Source organism: Lynx rufus, unplaced genomic scaffold (assembly GCF_022079265.1).
Source record: "Lynx rufus isolate CCGP_SWC_20201006 ecotype Redwood Valley unplaced genomic scaffold, mLynRuf1.p SCAF_13, whole genome shotgun sequence".
Lineage (NCBI taxonomy): Eukaryota > Metazoa > Chordata > Mammalia > Carnivora > Felidae > Lynx > Lynx rufus.
Window position 1 is genome coordinate 575,419 of NW_025814827.1, and position 13,811 is coordinate 589,229.

Here is a 13,811-nt window from a genome sequence, read left to right on the forward strand (position 1 = left end):
AGAATCGGAAGCAGGCTCCAGGCTCTGAGCCATCAGCCCAGAGCCCGACGCGGGGCTCGAACTCACGGACCGCGAGATCGTGACCTGGCTGAAGTCGGACGCTTAACCGACTGCGCCACCCAGGCGCCCCGAGAGCTCTCAATTTTTAAAAGGAATCCTAAGACAAAAATTTTGAGAACCACTGTACCACACATATAATGAAACAGGAAAATGCGAAAATACAATCAAAGGGCAACCTTGAAATAACCTAAATTTTAGAACTAGCACACAAAGATTTTAAAGCAGCTATTTTAAGTATGATCAAGGATGTAACGGAAAAGATATCTGCAATGATTACACAGATAAGAAATCTCAGCTGAGAAATTAAAATTATAGAAAGAACCAAATGTAAATCTAGAACTGAAACACATAAAATCAAAAATAAGAAATTCTCTAGATGGTTTTAACAGCAAATTAAAAATTATAGAGGAGTCAGTGACCTGATAGTAGACCAACAGAAATTACCCAATCTGAAGAACAGAGGGAAAAATGATGAAAAAGAATGAACAGAACTTCCATAACCTGTGGAAGAATATAAAGATATTTAAAATATGTGTAACTGGAGTCCCAGCATAAAAGTACTGAAAGATATGTGGCTCACAGTTCTGTAAATGTTGAACATGTGGACTGCTGTCTGTTTCCGTACATAAAGTTTTACTGAAATACAGCCACATTCATTCATTTACTGATCTATCTATGGCTAAGTTTGCTATACAACAGTAGAGTTAAATAGTTACAAGAGACATTCTATGACCCATAAAACAAAAAGTATTTGCTTTATTACTCTTTACAGATAAAGTTTGCTGACTCCTGGTCTAAATACTCTTCATGTCCTTACTGAATTTCTTGGTCTAGTTATTCTATCAATTACTAGGATTGCCATAGATGATGTCTTGCTTTTTATACATTCTGACAGTCTCTGCTCTTTGATTAGAGCATTTAAATCACATTTGTCTCTTTACTGCTTTTAAGAACTTTTTTATCAATCTTTAATCAATTTGATTATGATGTGCCTTGCAGTTTCTGTCATGTTTACTGTTCTTGGGGTTTGCTGAGCTTCTGAGATCTGTGGGTTTACAGACTTCATCAAATTTAAAACTTTTATGGTCATTATTTCCTCAAAGAGTTTTGCTGTTCCAATCATACATATAGCAGGCCTGTTAAAGTTGTCCCACAGCTCAACAATGCTCTATTTTTTTTCCCTGTGTGTGTATGTGTGTTTTTCTCTCTGTCATTTCAGATAGTTTTGCTATCATATCCTCAAAGTTCACTAACATTTATTCCTGCAGTGTCTAATGGCAAAATATACACTCTTTTCAAGTGCATATGTTCACCAAGATAGGGCATTTGTTAGGCCATTAAAATAAATCTCAATAAAATTTAAGACTGAAATATTAAGAAGATATTCTCCAAAATTAAATTAGAAATCAATAATTGAAAGCTTTCTAGGGAAAAAAACCCACAAGTATTTAGAAATTAAATATTTCTAATTTTATAAATTAGAAAATATTTTTTACATAAAAGATAAAAATACAATATATCAAAATTTGTGGGATGCAGCTTAAGTAGTGCTTAAGAGGGAAATTTATATATTTAATATTTATATTTAAAAATAAACAATACAGGGGCGCCTGGGTGGCGCAGTCGGTTAAGCGTCCGACTTCAGCCAGGTCACGATCTCGCGGTCCGTGAGTTCGAGCCCCGCGTCGGGCTCTGGGCTGATGGCTCAGAGCCTGGAGCCTGTTTCCGATTCTGTGTCTCCCTCTCTCTCTGCCCCTCCCCCGTTCATGCTCTGTCTCTCTGTCCCAAAAATAAATAAACGTTGAAAAAAAAAATTAAAAAAAAAATAAATAAATAAATAAATAAATAAATAAATAAAAATAAAAATAAACAATACATAGGGTGCCTGGGTGGCTCAGTCAGTTAAGCATCCGACTTCAGCTCAGGCCATGATCTCACAGTTCATGGGTTCGAGCCCCACATCGGGCTCTGTGCTGACAGCTCAGAGCCTGCAGCCTATTTCGGATTCTGTGTCTCCCTCTTTCTCTGCACTTCCCCCACTCATGCTCTGCCTCTCTCTCCTTCAAAAATAAATAAACATCAAATTTAAAAAAATTTAAAAATAAACAATAGAGGGGCACTTGACTGACCTAGTCAAAAAAGCATGTAAGCCCTACGCTGGGTATAGAGATTACATACATACATACGTACGTAAGTAAACAAACTTTTTACAAAATTTTAAAAATAAACAATACAAAGTTGATGAAGTAAAGTTCTACTTTAGGAGCAAGGTAAACCCAAAGTAATCACAAGGGAGAAAATTAAGAGAGAAAAAAATCGATTAAAAATAAAAAAAAAAAAAAAAGAAAATGAAAACAATTAACAAAGCCAAAAATTGGTTCATAAAAATTGGTATAGCTGCTATGGAAAACAATTTGGCAGATCCTCCAAAGGTTAAACATAGAGTTACCATATGATCCAGCAATTCCAGCCCTAGATAAACATTCAAGAAAAATTAAAATACAGGTCCACACAAAAACTTATACATGAATGTTCATATCTGCACTATTCATAATAGTCAAAATGTAAAAACAACCCAAATGTCCATCAAATTATGAATGGATAAATAAAAGGTGGCATATCCACATAATGGAATACTTTTAACAATAAAAAGTAATACTATGACATAGATAAACCTTAAAAACATTATGCTAAATGAAAATAAAAAACATAAAAGACCACATATTATATAATTCTATTAACATGAAATATCCAGAATAGGCAAATAAATCTACATAGAAAGTAGAATGTTAGTTGCCTTGGCCTGGGGGAGTTGGAGAAAAAAACAAAAACAAAAACAAAACACCTATGCAGTTTCTTTTGGGGGCGATGAAAATGTTCCAAAACTAACTGAGGTAATGGTCGTATAACTGTGACTGTACTAAAAGCCACTGAATTAAACATTTAATCAAATGAATTGTATGGTATATGAATTATACCTCAATAAAGCTGTTATTCTAAAATAGTTGGATCAGTGAGATTTAAAAAAACATTTTTTTTAATGTTTATTTATTTATTTTGAGAGGGAGAGCATGTTCATGGGTTAGCAGGGGAGGGGCAGAGAGAAAGGGAGAGAAACAATCCTAAGCAGACTCCACACTGTCAGCAGAGAGCACTACGTGGAGCTTGATCTCACAAACTGAGAGATCATGACCTGAGCTGAAATAAGGGTTGGACACTTAACCAACTGAGTCACCTACACAACCTTAAAAATTTTTTAGAAACTTTTCACTAGACTGATGAAGAGAAGGTGAACAAAAAAGAGAAGACACAAATTACAACTGCAGAAATTAAAGAGGACCTATCACTCCAGAAGATCTTATAGACAATAAAAAGCAATTAGAGCAGTATCATAAACACCTTTATCTAATACATTTGACCACTTAGAAGAATAGGGCCAATTCCTTGAAACATATCACTTAGTCAAACAGACTCAAAATAAAATCGAAAATCTCAATAGCCCTAAAACCATTAAAGAAATTGAGTCAACTCTCAAATACTCCACCAAAGAAAACTCCGGGCCAAAATGACATCACTACTGAATTCTATCACATTTAAGACAAAACAAAGCAAATACAATCTTACACAAACTCATTCAGGAAATAGAGCAGGAGGGAACATCTTTCAACTCATTTTATGAAGCCAGCATCACGATGATACCAAAATTAGACAAGTATTTTCATTTTTTTTAGACAAGTATTTTTAAAAAAGAAAGTTGCAGATTATTTTGATCAAGACAGACCCCAAAATCCTCAACAAAATACTGGTCAATCAAAACCAGCAATATATTAAAAAGATAACCTATCACAGGGCACCTGGGTGGCTCAGTCAGTTGAGCGTCTGACTTCAGCTCAGGTGATGATCTCACTGTTTGTGGGTTCGAGACCCGCATTGGGCTCTGTGCTGACAGCTCGGAGCCTGGAGCCTGCTTTGGATTCTGTGTCTCCCTCTCTCTCTGCCCCTCCCCAGCTCGTGCACATTCATTCTCTCTCTCTCTCTCTCTCTCTCATAAAATAAACATTAAAAAAAATTTTTTTAAAAAGATAACCTATCATGATCAAATAGGGTTTATCACTATAATTCAAAGTGATTTAACTTTCAGATTTAACTTTCAAAAATCAAAAATGTAACTCATCATATTAACAAAATAAAGTAGGAAAAAACATGATCATTTCAGTAAGTGTAGAAAAACGTTTGACAAAATTCAACCACCATTCATGGTAACAACTCTCAACAAATTGGGAATAGTAGGGAAGTTCCTCAACTTGATACCATTAAGAAAATAAACAGGCAAGCCACACTTTGGGAGAAAATATTTGCAAAATATATCTGACAAGAAGGTTATACAATTACATAATATAACTATAGATATAAATATATATAATATCAACATCTCAGTAACAAAAGACAAGCAATTCAATAAAAAAGGGCCAAAGAGTTAAATGGACACTTCTTAAGGAAGACATGTGAATCCCCAAAACACAACAATGTTCATCATGATTAGATATCAGGCAAATGCAAATTAAAACCACAATAAGGTACCACTGCACATGCACTTGAACAACTAAAACACCAAATGTTGGTAGGTAAAAATGAAGAGCAACTGGAACCCAAATACATTGTTGGCAGGAATGTAAAACTGCACTTTGGGAAGAAATGATCCAGAAAGGGGTGTCAGAGTCCAAGCAAAGTGGGAAGAGTATCTATACAGAAGGACTGTTCAGTGCAGAGTGTCAGAGCCTGAGCAGGGCAAGGAGGGCATCTGTGCAGGGTAGGATATTGGGAGGGTCCAGGTTTTTTACAGTGGGGTAAGGGCATTACAAAAGATAAAGGGAGAGAACTGGAATTGGCAGTATCAAAGTGAACTACAGTTTTCTTTTTTTTAATTCATTTTGAGAGAGACAGAGCTCCCAAGTGAGCAGGGGAGGGGCAGAGAGAGAGGGAGAGAGAGAATCGCAAGCAGCCTCCACACTGTCAGCACACAGCCCAATGTGGGGCTTGAACTCACAAACCATGAGATCATGACCTGAGCCAAAATCAAGAGTCAAAATCAATGCTTAACTGACTGAGCCACCCAGTTGCCCTTACACTTTTCAATATATAGAGACTGATTCAGAAATACAGATGTAAATGTGTACTGTATGTAATTATGAATGTGTGTTTGCCTACACATACACACAGTTATATACATTCCCCAGATTTTTTCACTGAGAGGTCTTGGGAATAACAACATCCCAATAGCAATGAATGCAACTAGCATCCAGATGTTGCCTACAAAATACTATTCTTCACTAAAGGGCACCAAGACTCTTTGGAGAAAAGACAAATTCCAGGCTGGGATAGGAAAAGTACAAAATGAGCCTGGAACATATTGTTCTGTTAGAAAGTAAGAAAGGGCTCAAAGAATGATGGGAACAGGTCAAAAAAGACACAGGAGCCACCATCTCAAAAAGGCTCTCACTGGCCAAATGTGGGTCAATGTATACAATAATGACAGAGGTGGGGCTCGAACTCACAAACCATGAGATCATGACCTAAGGTGAAACCAAGAGTTGGACACTTAACTGACTGAGCTACTCAGGTACCCCATGAAAGACACTGGAATTTGAATAAAAACTTAAGAAAATATCTGAAAGACAATGCTGGATTTAAGAACTGCAAAGCACATTACTGAGACCAAGAAATCCACAGACCTTGTGAGGAGGACACGTTCACCATGGTAATGGCTAACTGCCTAGATACACTGAACAGAACATAAATCACTGACATAGTTATTCAGTAAATTATACATACATATAAAGTGGACAAACATAAACACATACACATACACACACTTTTTATCTCCATAGAATTTTGGATGGCATATTTTATTGCAATACTTACTGGTGCTACTATTTTTCCCGTCTGTCCAACTTGCATATCATTGGGAACAAAGCCAGCATCAACAGCAGCACGAGAAGCACCAACTAAATGGGGAAAAACATATTTGTCACTTTTTTAAGCTCTTATTCCACTGGTTGGGATATTCACTAATAAGTGTATTAGAAAGACACCGACAAGTACAATCAGAATTTTATTTTATAAAGGCCTTGTTTAAAAAAAAATCCTCCTGTCACTGGTCAAAAATTCTAAAATGAAGTGCTAGTGCATTTTACACACAAAACTTCAAGAAATGCCTTCTACTTATACCCAAGGATTTAAGATTTTAAATTTGGCTGAAGTCCTCTGCTTGCTTTATCAAAAAGACATTCAGGCATTCATAAAACATACATTATAATCTGTTTGGCATGCCATTATATAATGGTCCTTTATGCAATAAGTTCAATTTTTTTTTAAAGATTTTTAAAGTTTATTTATTTTTTGAGAGAGAGTGAGCATGTGCACACACAAGTTGGGGAGGGGAGGAGGGAGAATCCCAAGCAGGCTCCGTGCTGTCAGACACATAACCAACTGAGCCACCCAAATGCCTCAATAACTTCACAACTTTTCCTTTTCTTTAAAATTTTTTTTTTAATGTTTATCCATTTTCGAGAGAGAGACAGAGACAGAGCACGAGCGGGAGAGGGGCAGAGAGAGAGGGAGAGGCACAGAATCCGAAGCAGGCTCCAGGCTCTGAGCTGTCAGCACAGAGCCCGATGCGGTGCTCGAACTCGTGAACCGCAAGATCATGACCTGAGCCGAAGTCTGACGCCCAACCTACCAAGCCACCCAGGCACCCTGACAACTTCACAACTTTTGAACAAAGGTACTATATCATTATTTCCTATGATCAGAAAAAGACAAGTTATGTATAACACAAGATAAGTTTTAACCAATATCTGCTATCTAAAAAAAAAATGAGAAGTTAACTAGCCTTCTATCCTCCTTCATCAGGAGTCAATAAGGAGCCCTGTACTTGGGAATAAGGTCACCCCTCTCACAGTAGGGGTTGAATGACCCTCCGATCCTCTTCATCTTCATCTACAGAGGACAAGAGGAAGTCACAAATAGTACTCTTCACTACCTCCTAATGCTCAGTCTCAACAACACTACCTAGATCAGTGATGACTGATCACATTCTGCCCTTTACTTGCATCGGTCACTACAACAAGCCCCAGACTCAAAGGTTATCCTTCATAATCCACACACTAATCTCCATAATGCCCTAAATACGTCCTAATCTTCACCCATCTTCCTATTTGTCTAGATGCTCCCTGAGGACAATGATTCCCCTGCAATCCTCTCCGGCAGAGTTATCTGCCACCAACTTCATACCACTGGGCCTATAGGCGGGCACCTCATTGACACCCTCAGAAAGTTTTCCCTCCTTCCTCCTTAAAAGGCTTCAGCTTTGAATCTCATGTCATCATAATCACCCACGTATTGCTGTGTCATCTATCAACCACTAGGTCAATCTCCTTCATTTCTCAATGATTTTTAGCTTCTGGGTCATTGTCACTTTCTCCAACACTAGTCTTAATTCTCGAAGATTTTAATACCTGGCTTCTTGGTTCCTTAAACAACTCTCCTGCAGTCATCTCTGTCCTCAGCCACACCCATGGTCATATCCCCCAAGCTTTCAATTACCAATCCCCTGACAATTTCCAATGTCTCTCTGTGACCTACTCTTTCCAGCTGACTCACTTCATACCCAACTCCAACAATCCTCTGACCTCACTGGGATCTACATTTCTATTCACTGTCCCTCTCTCCCACTGTGTTTGCTCTTCTTTACCCTAGCTTAAATTCTACGATCAATGACTCTAATCACTTAGTTGCATACGCCTGCAATTTCCTTGCCTTCCTCTTAAATCATCACACCCAACTGGAAAAAGCTCCATCTCTGGTTAATTGATTAAACAACCTCCCTTACCTTTTCCATACCTGTCCCCCTGTAGTTCAGCATAACTGGAGACAAACACCAACACCAAGCTGTGCTAACTGGCTTTTACTTTAAATAAATAGGCCTTAATTCTCTCACTCTTTCCTAAACTATAATTTCATAGTTTTCCTTCTCTCATTAAACTTCCAATACTCTTTAACATCATCACTCTCAGCTGATGAGCTTGCTTCTTATTTCACTGAAAAAACTGAAATAATCACAAGCAAACTTTCACATGCTCCAACTAACATACACCCATAAACTTGAAGCTGTGACCAATATTTTTTGTGGCCTACTTAAGGACATCACTGCAGCAACTCTCCCCTCCCTCTGCTATATGATTAATTTTTCCCTCTCAACTGGAGCATTCCCATCAGCACAGAAGCATGCTATTATTTGTCCCCTCTTTATAACACCCTTGTTGGCCCCATTCCCCCCCCCCCCCGCAAATAATGTTCATTTTGCTGTTCTCCTATACAGCAAAATTTCTCTAAAGAGCTGTCTGTACTCAGGGCTCCTGGGTGGCATAGTTGATTGGGCATCTGACTTTAGCTGAGGTCATGATCTCACAGTTTGTGAGTTCAAGCCCTGCATCAGGCTCTGTGCTGACAGCTCGGAACCTGGAGCCTGCTTCAGATTCTGTGTCTCCGTCTCTCTCTGTCCCTCCCCCACTCTTACTTTGTCTCACTGTCTCTCAAAAATAAATAAATGTAAACAAAAAATTAAAAAAAAACCTCTCTCTCATAATATATATCCAATCTGTCAGGAAATCCCAGTGGTTCTTTACCTTCAACTATATATCCCAAAACTATTTCTCCCCACATCCATTGCTACTAACCTTATCCAAACCACACATGTCTCTCACCTGATTGAAACAGCCTAATTGATCTCCCTGTTAATGCACTTATTTCCCTATACTCTGTGCTCAAAACTGTAGCTAGATGTGACTCAAAACAGATCATGTGACTCTTCTCAAATCTTTCAATGGTTTCCCATTTCATCCAGAGAAAAACAATCTCTTTACAAAGGCATGGTCTGATCTATTACCCCCAATCTTGTCTCTTAACTACTCTTCCTTTTTGCACTTCCCATTCCAGCCACACTGGCCTCCCTACTATTCATCACACAGACCAGACATGCTTCTGCCTTAGTCAGGCCCTTTGTTACTTTACTGGTCCCTCTACCTGAAACACTCTCTCTTTCAGATCTCATGGCTTGCTTCCTCACATCCATCAAACCTTTGTTCAGATGTCTCCTTCTTAAGGCTTCCTCTGACCACCTTATTTAAAACTGAAACCCTCCCTCTCCAAACTCCTCCTCCTCATCCTTTTCATAGCGTTTACTACCCTTAATTTAATATAGTATTTACTAATTTATTTTGTTTAGTGTCTGTGGTAGGCAGAAAAACAGCCCCTCCAAACATATATTCACTTTCTAATCCCCAGAATCTGTGAGTATTAACAAACATGGCAGCAGATATGATATAAAGTTAAGGATCTTAGGAGAGGGTGCCTACCCTGAATTATCTAGGTGGTCTCTAAATGTCTTCACTTGTATCCCTCATTAGAGAGATACAGAAGGAGATATGAGACAGATACACAGAGGAGAAGGTGATATAAAGACTGAGGCAGAGATTGGAGTGATGCAGCCACATGCCTAGAAATGTCAGGGAAACCTCTAGACACAGAAATGAACAGATTACTCCCAGAGTGTGGTCCTGCCAACACCATGATTTCAACACACTTCACACTTCTGGCCTCTAGAACTGTGAGAGCACAATTTTCTGTTGTTTTAAGCCACCAAGTTTACAGCAATTTGTTACAGCAGCCACAGGAACCTAATACAAAGTCCAGTCTCACCCAATACAAACATAACTTTGCTTATTTTACTCACTGTTATTTCCCTAGCTCCTAAAATCATGCCTGACATATGGCAGACACTCAATAAATATTTCTTCAATTAAAGAATAAGTGAATGAAACACCCTCAAATAACACCATCTGATCATAAAGGGTCAATATCATGCCTTTATTCAGACAAAGCCATTACGGTTTCTGTGAGTACATACATAAATATATACTCATAGAAAAGCATAGGGAAAACCTAGAAAGTTATACACAAAACCCTTAAATAAGGAAAGACAGAATGGAGACTTTTTATAAAAAAGAATATATTCATGTAATAGTTCTATAATTAAAAACTAAAATATTGTCAATTTTCTGACTTTTCAAAAGACATTCCACTCTGATCAGTACATTTTTAATACGTACTAGCTTTTCTATAAATGGTTAACTACAATTCTTTTTTAGATGTTTATTTTTGAGAAAGAGAGAGAAACAGAGTGAGAGCAGGGGAGGGATAGAGAGAGGGGAAACACAGAATCTGAAGCAGGCTCCAGGCTCCATGCTGTTAGCACAGAGCCTGATGTGGCACCTAAACCCACAAACTGCGAGATCATGACCTGAGCCAAATTCGGACTCTCAACCGACTGAGCCACCCAGGCGCCCCTGGTTAACTACAATTTTTAGATAATGTTAACTTCTATTTTTAGGAGAGGTTTATATTAGACTACCAATAAAGAGAAAAACAAGGACATTCCTGAATCAGAAGTAGACACTAAAGCTGACATTAAAAAAAAAAATTTTTAATAGAAAAAATACAAAGATTTGGCAAATATAAGAGTGTGACATAAATAATTAAAAAGCATAAGGATACCATCTCCACAATGAATGCTACTTGGAGACTAAGAAAAACCATTTCAGAGAGGAAAGTCAAAACCAGAGAAAGCAAAATAATTTGCAGCCTTGAATGACCTCTGTATAAATGAAATAATAAGGAAAAAATATATCCAACAAAAAAAGAATATTTTTCTACCAAAGAAAATAACCTTACCTGCAGCATGTAGTTGATCTGCCAAATCATACAACAACTTAAAGTTCTCTCCATTCTTCAAACCCCGGCCTTGTTGAAAACAGATGGGGGAAAAACAATTTAACTAAACCTAAACTCCATTCCATAAAGAATACACAAACTCCATTCTATACAGCTACAGAGATGACTTGTGCCATGCTCCCCCTGGTGCCAGAGATACAGATGTGCAATAAAGAGCCCAAAGTGGGTTATCAAGCTCATGATTTCATTTTAATTGCTAAAATGGGAATAATACTTGCAACTTACCAACTTGTTACATTTGGAAAAAAAAAAAACAAACCCTATGCTCCTCTAAAATGAATACTAATAAAATCAAAGTATTTTAAAATCAAAGTATCTTTTAAAATTAATAAATTACAATAATCTACTTACCACCAGATATCACTACTCTGGCCCCAGTTAGCTCTGGTCGATCACTTTTTGTTAATTTCTGGTCAAGCCATTCTGATATCCCTACTGGGGAAGTACTTGATGCTGTATATATTGATACAGATAACAAAACAATGACCACGAGTTAAAGTTCAATAATAGTAATTTTTAAGATAAACAAAGAATTAATTCCATGAAATTGAAGTTTGTTAGTTACTGTGAATTTTTTGTGTTCATTTCATTCTCTGGGATTTTTGGAAAGAATTAAAGGGACTGGGTTCTAGCTTTTACCTTATCAGCTACACAACTTTTGAAAAGTCGTTTACTTCGCTGAGTCTACTACAGAACTGGAATGACCCTCTCTTTATGGGGTTCAAATAAGATACTGTATACAGTAAAGAGTAACACCCTCTAAACATTTACTTTTTTTTTAATTTTTTTTTAATGTTTATTTATTTTTGAGGCAGAGACACAGAGTGTACAGGGGAGGAGCATAGAGAGAGAGAGACAGAGAATCTGAAGTGGGCTCCAGCCTCTGAGCTGTCAGCACAAAGCCCAACACGGGGCTCGAACCCATGAACCGTGAGATCATGACCTGAGCTGAAGTTGGAAGCCTAACTGACTGAGCCACCCAAGCGCCCCTAAACATTTACTTTTAATTACATCCTTCCATTACACTGAACGTCTCAAGTACTATAATAGGAAATGGAGAGAAAAGTAAAAAATCCTAACATCAACATAACAGATTAATCTTAATGGACCTTTTCTCTCACCCCTCTGATCTACAAAAACAACTATACTAGTACCAAAAATGATATGAAAAAGGCACGTTACTTTTGTATAAGCTTGGGAATATTACTTAGACTGAGCTCTCAGACACTGTGTATTAGAAATCTAACCAGAGGCCATCTCTTACTCTAATCCATGAACTAAAAGAAAAACAAGAAACAAAACAAATACAAACTTCAAATGAACACTCACCCTTTTCTGAACTGGCACTACCTCCACTTGTTGCTGCAGCTTCAAAAGATGTTCCTCGGACAGAAAACACCTTCACTTTTTCATCACACTTCACTGTACATAAAGCATTTCCTGAAATACACAATTTATTTTTAAAAAAACACTCATGAAAGACATGTATTCCTTAGAGGTTAAGAATTTACTTCATGAAAACAGGGAAGAAATAACTGTGGACCAATTGTTTTCTACCTCTACTAAGTGCAGGGAAAAGGATCATAACACTGAAAAAACTGATCAGTGGATATTTGTATAACCTTGGATGTTTTTAAAAGAAGGACAAGTTCTGACCTGCCTGGAAGTAAGGAACTGGAATAGACTAGGCAGCCACCCTAATAAGGCATGGTCTTCCTAAAAGAAATATAAACAAAAGCTTCCTTCTCCAAAAACAATCCGTAACTCAACAACATTAGCTGCAACAACTTAAGACTGAAGCCACTATGCACGCTAAGAGAGGAAAACAAATGAAAATATGATAGGGTATTAAAGAACAAGAGGTGTGATATGCCAGGATTTTAAAAGAATTTAAGACATTTCTTATGGATTAGCAATCACGTAAGAGTGACCTAAACTTGACCAATATTTCCCCTCAAACTACTAAAGACGAAAGATCTAATTTGAGAACTGACCATTAAATTGAAACACAGAACTTCAATCAGAAAGAACAAAGAGTTCATTGCTTTCTCTAGCCCCACTAGAGACCAGAGTGCTTAGGAGATCAATCAACGAAAGAGACACTGAAATGAATTTCTTTTTTTTTTTTTTCAACGTTTATTTATTTTTGCGACAGAGAGAGACAGAGCATGAACGGGGGAGGGGCAGAGAGAGAGGGAGACACAGAATTGGAAACAGGCTCCAGGCTCTGAGCCATCCGCCCAGAGCCCGACGCGGGGCTCGAACTCACAGACCGCGAGATCGTGACCTGGCTGAAGTCGGACGCCTAACCGACTGCGCCACCCAGGCGCCCCTGAAATGAATTTCTTAATGCAGATAGAAATGGAATAGAAGCAGCAAAGATTAAGAATACTATTTTTTTTTAAATGGAAAAGTTTTGCTTCTCCAGGTGCCACTTACAAAATGTACTGAACAGTGAATCTAATCTTTATTGATGATTGGAAAAATCTCGTCACTCTGTAAACTGAATAACCAGGCAGGAAAGAAAAGTGCTCTGGATCTATCAAACAGAATGAAATGTCATGGTCTAGTATCAATTCTAAGATTAAGGTTTTTCTCAGAAACCTTTAAGATGGTCCATTTAAAGCAAAGGTATGGCTTGTTTTAAATCCTATCTTCATGCTGGAGAGGATGTGGAGAAACAGGAACCCTCCTGCACTCTTGGTGGGAATGCAAACTGGTGCAACCATTCTGGAAAACAGTGTGGAAGTTCCTTAAAAAATTAAAAATAGAACTACCCTATGACGCAGCAATAACACTGCTGGGAATTTACCCAAGGGATACAAGAGTGCTGATGCATAGGGGCACATGTACCCCAATGTTTATAGCAGCACTTTCAACAATAGCCAAAGTATGGTAAG

General features: G+C 37.8%; 1 protein-coding gene across 2 annotated transcripts in view; it reads right to left on the reverse strand.

The window, feature by feature from the left end:
• ETFA (electron transfer flavoprotein subunit alpha) overlaps nt 1-13,811 on the reverse strand; it is a 78,208-nt gene that overhangs the window by 38,599 nt on the left and 25,798 nt on the right. For both annotated transcript variants that reach the window (XM_047074738.1, XM_047074739.1), the window contains exons 6-9: nt 12,241-12,351; nt 11,263-11,364; nt 10,852-10,920; nt 5,983-6,065 (exon numbers count right to left, since the gene is read on the reverse strand). In XM_047074738.1, coding sequence (XP_046930694.1) covers nt 5,983-6,065; nt 10,852-10,920; nt 11,263-11,364; nt 12,241-12,351 — 365 coding nt within the window. The remainder of the gene's footprint in view (nt 1-5,982; nt 6,066-10,851; nt 10,921-11,262; nt 11,365-12,240; nt 12,352-13,811) is intronic.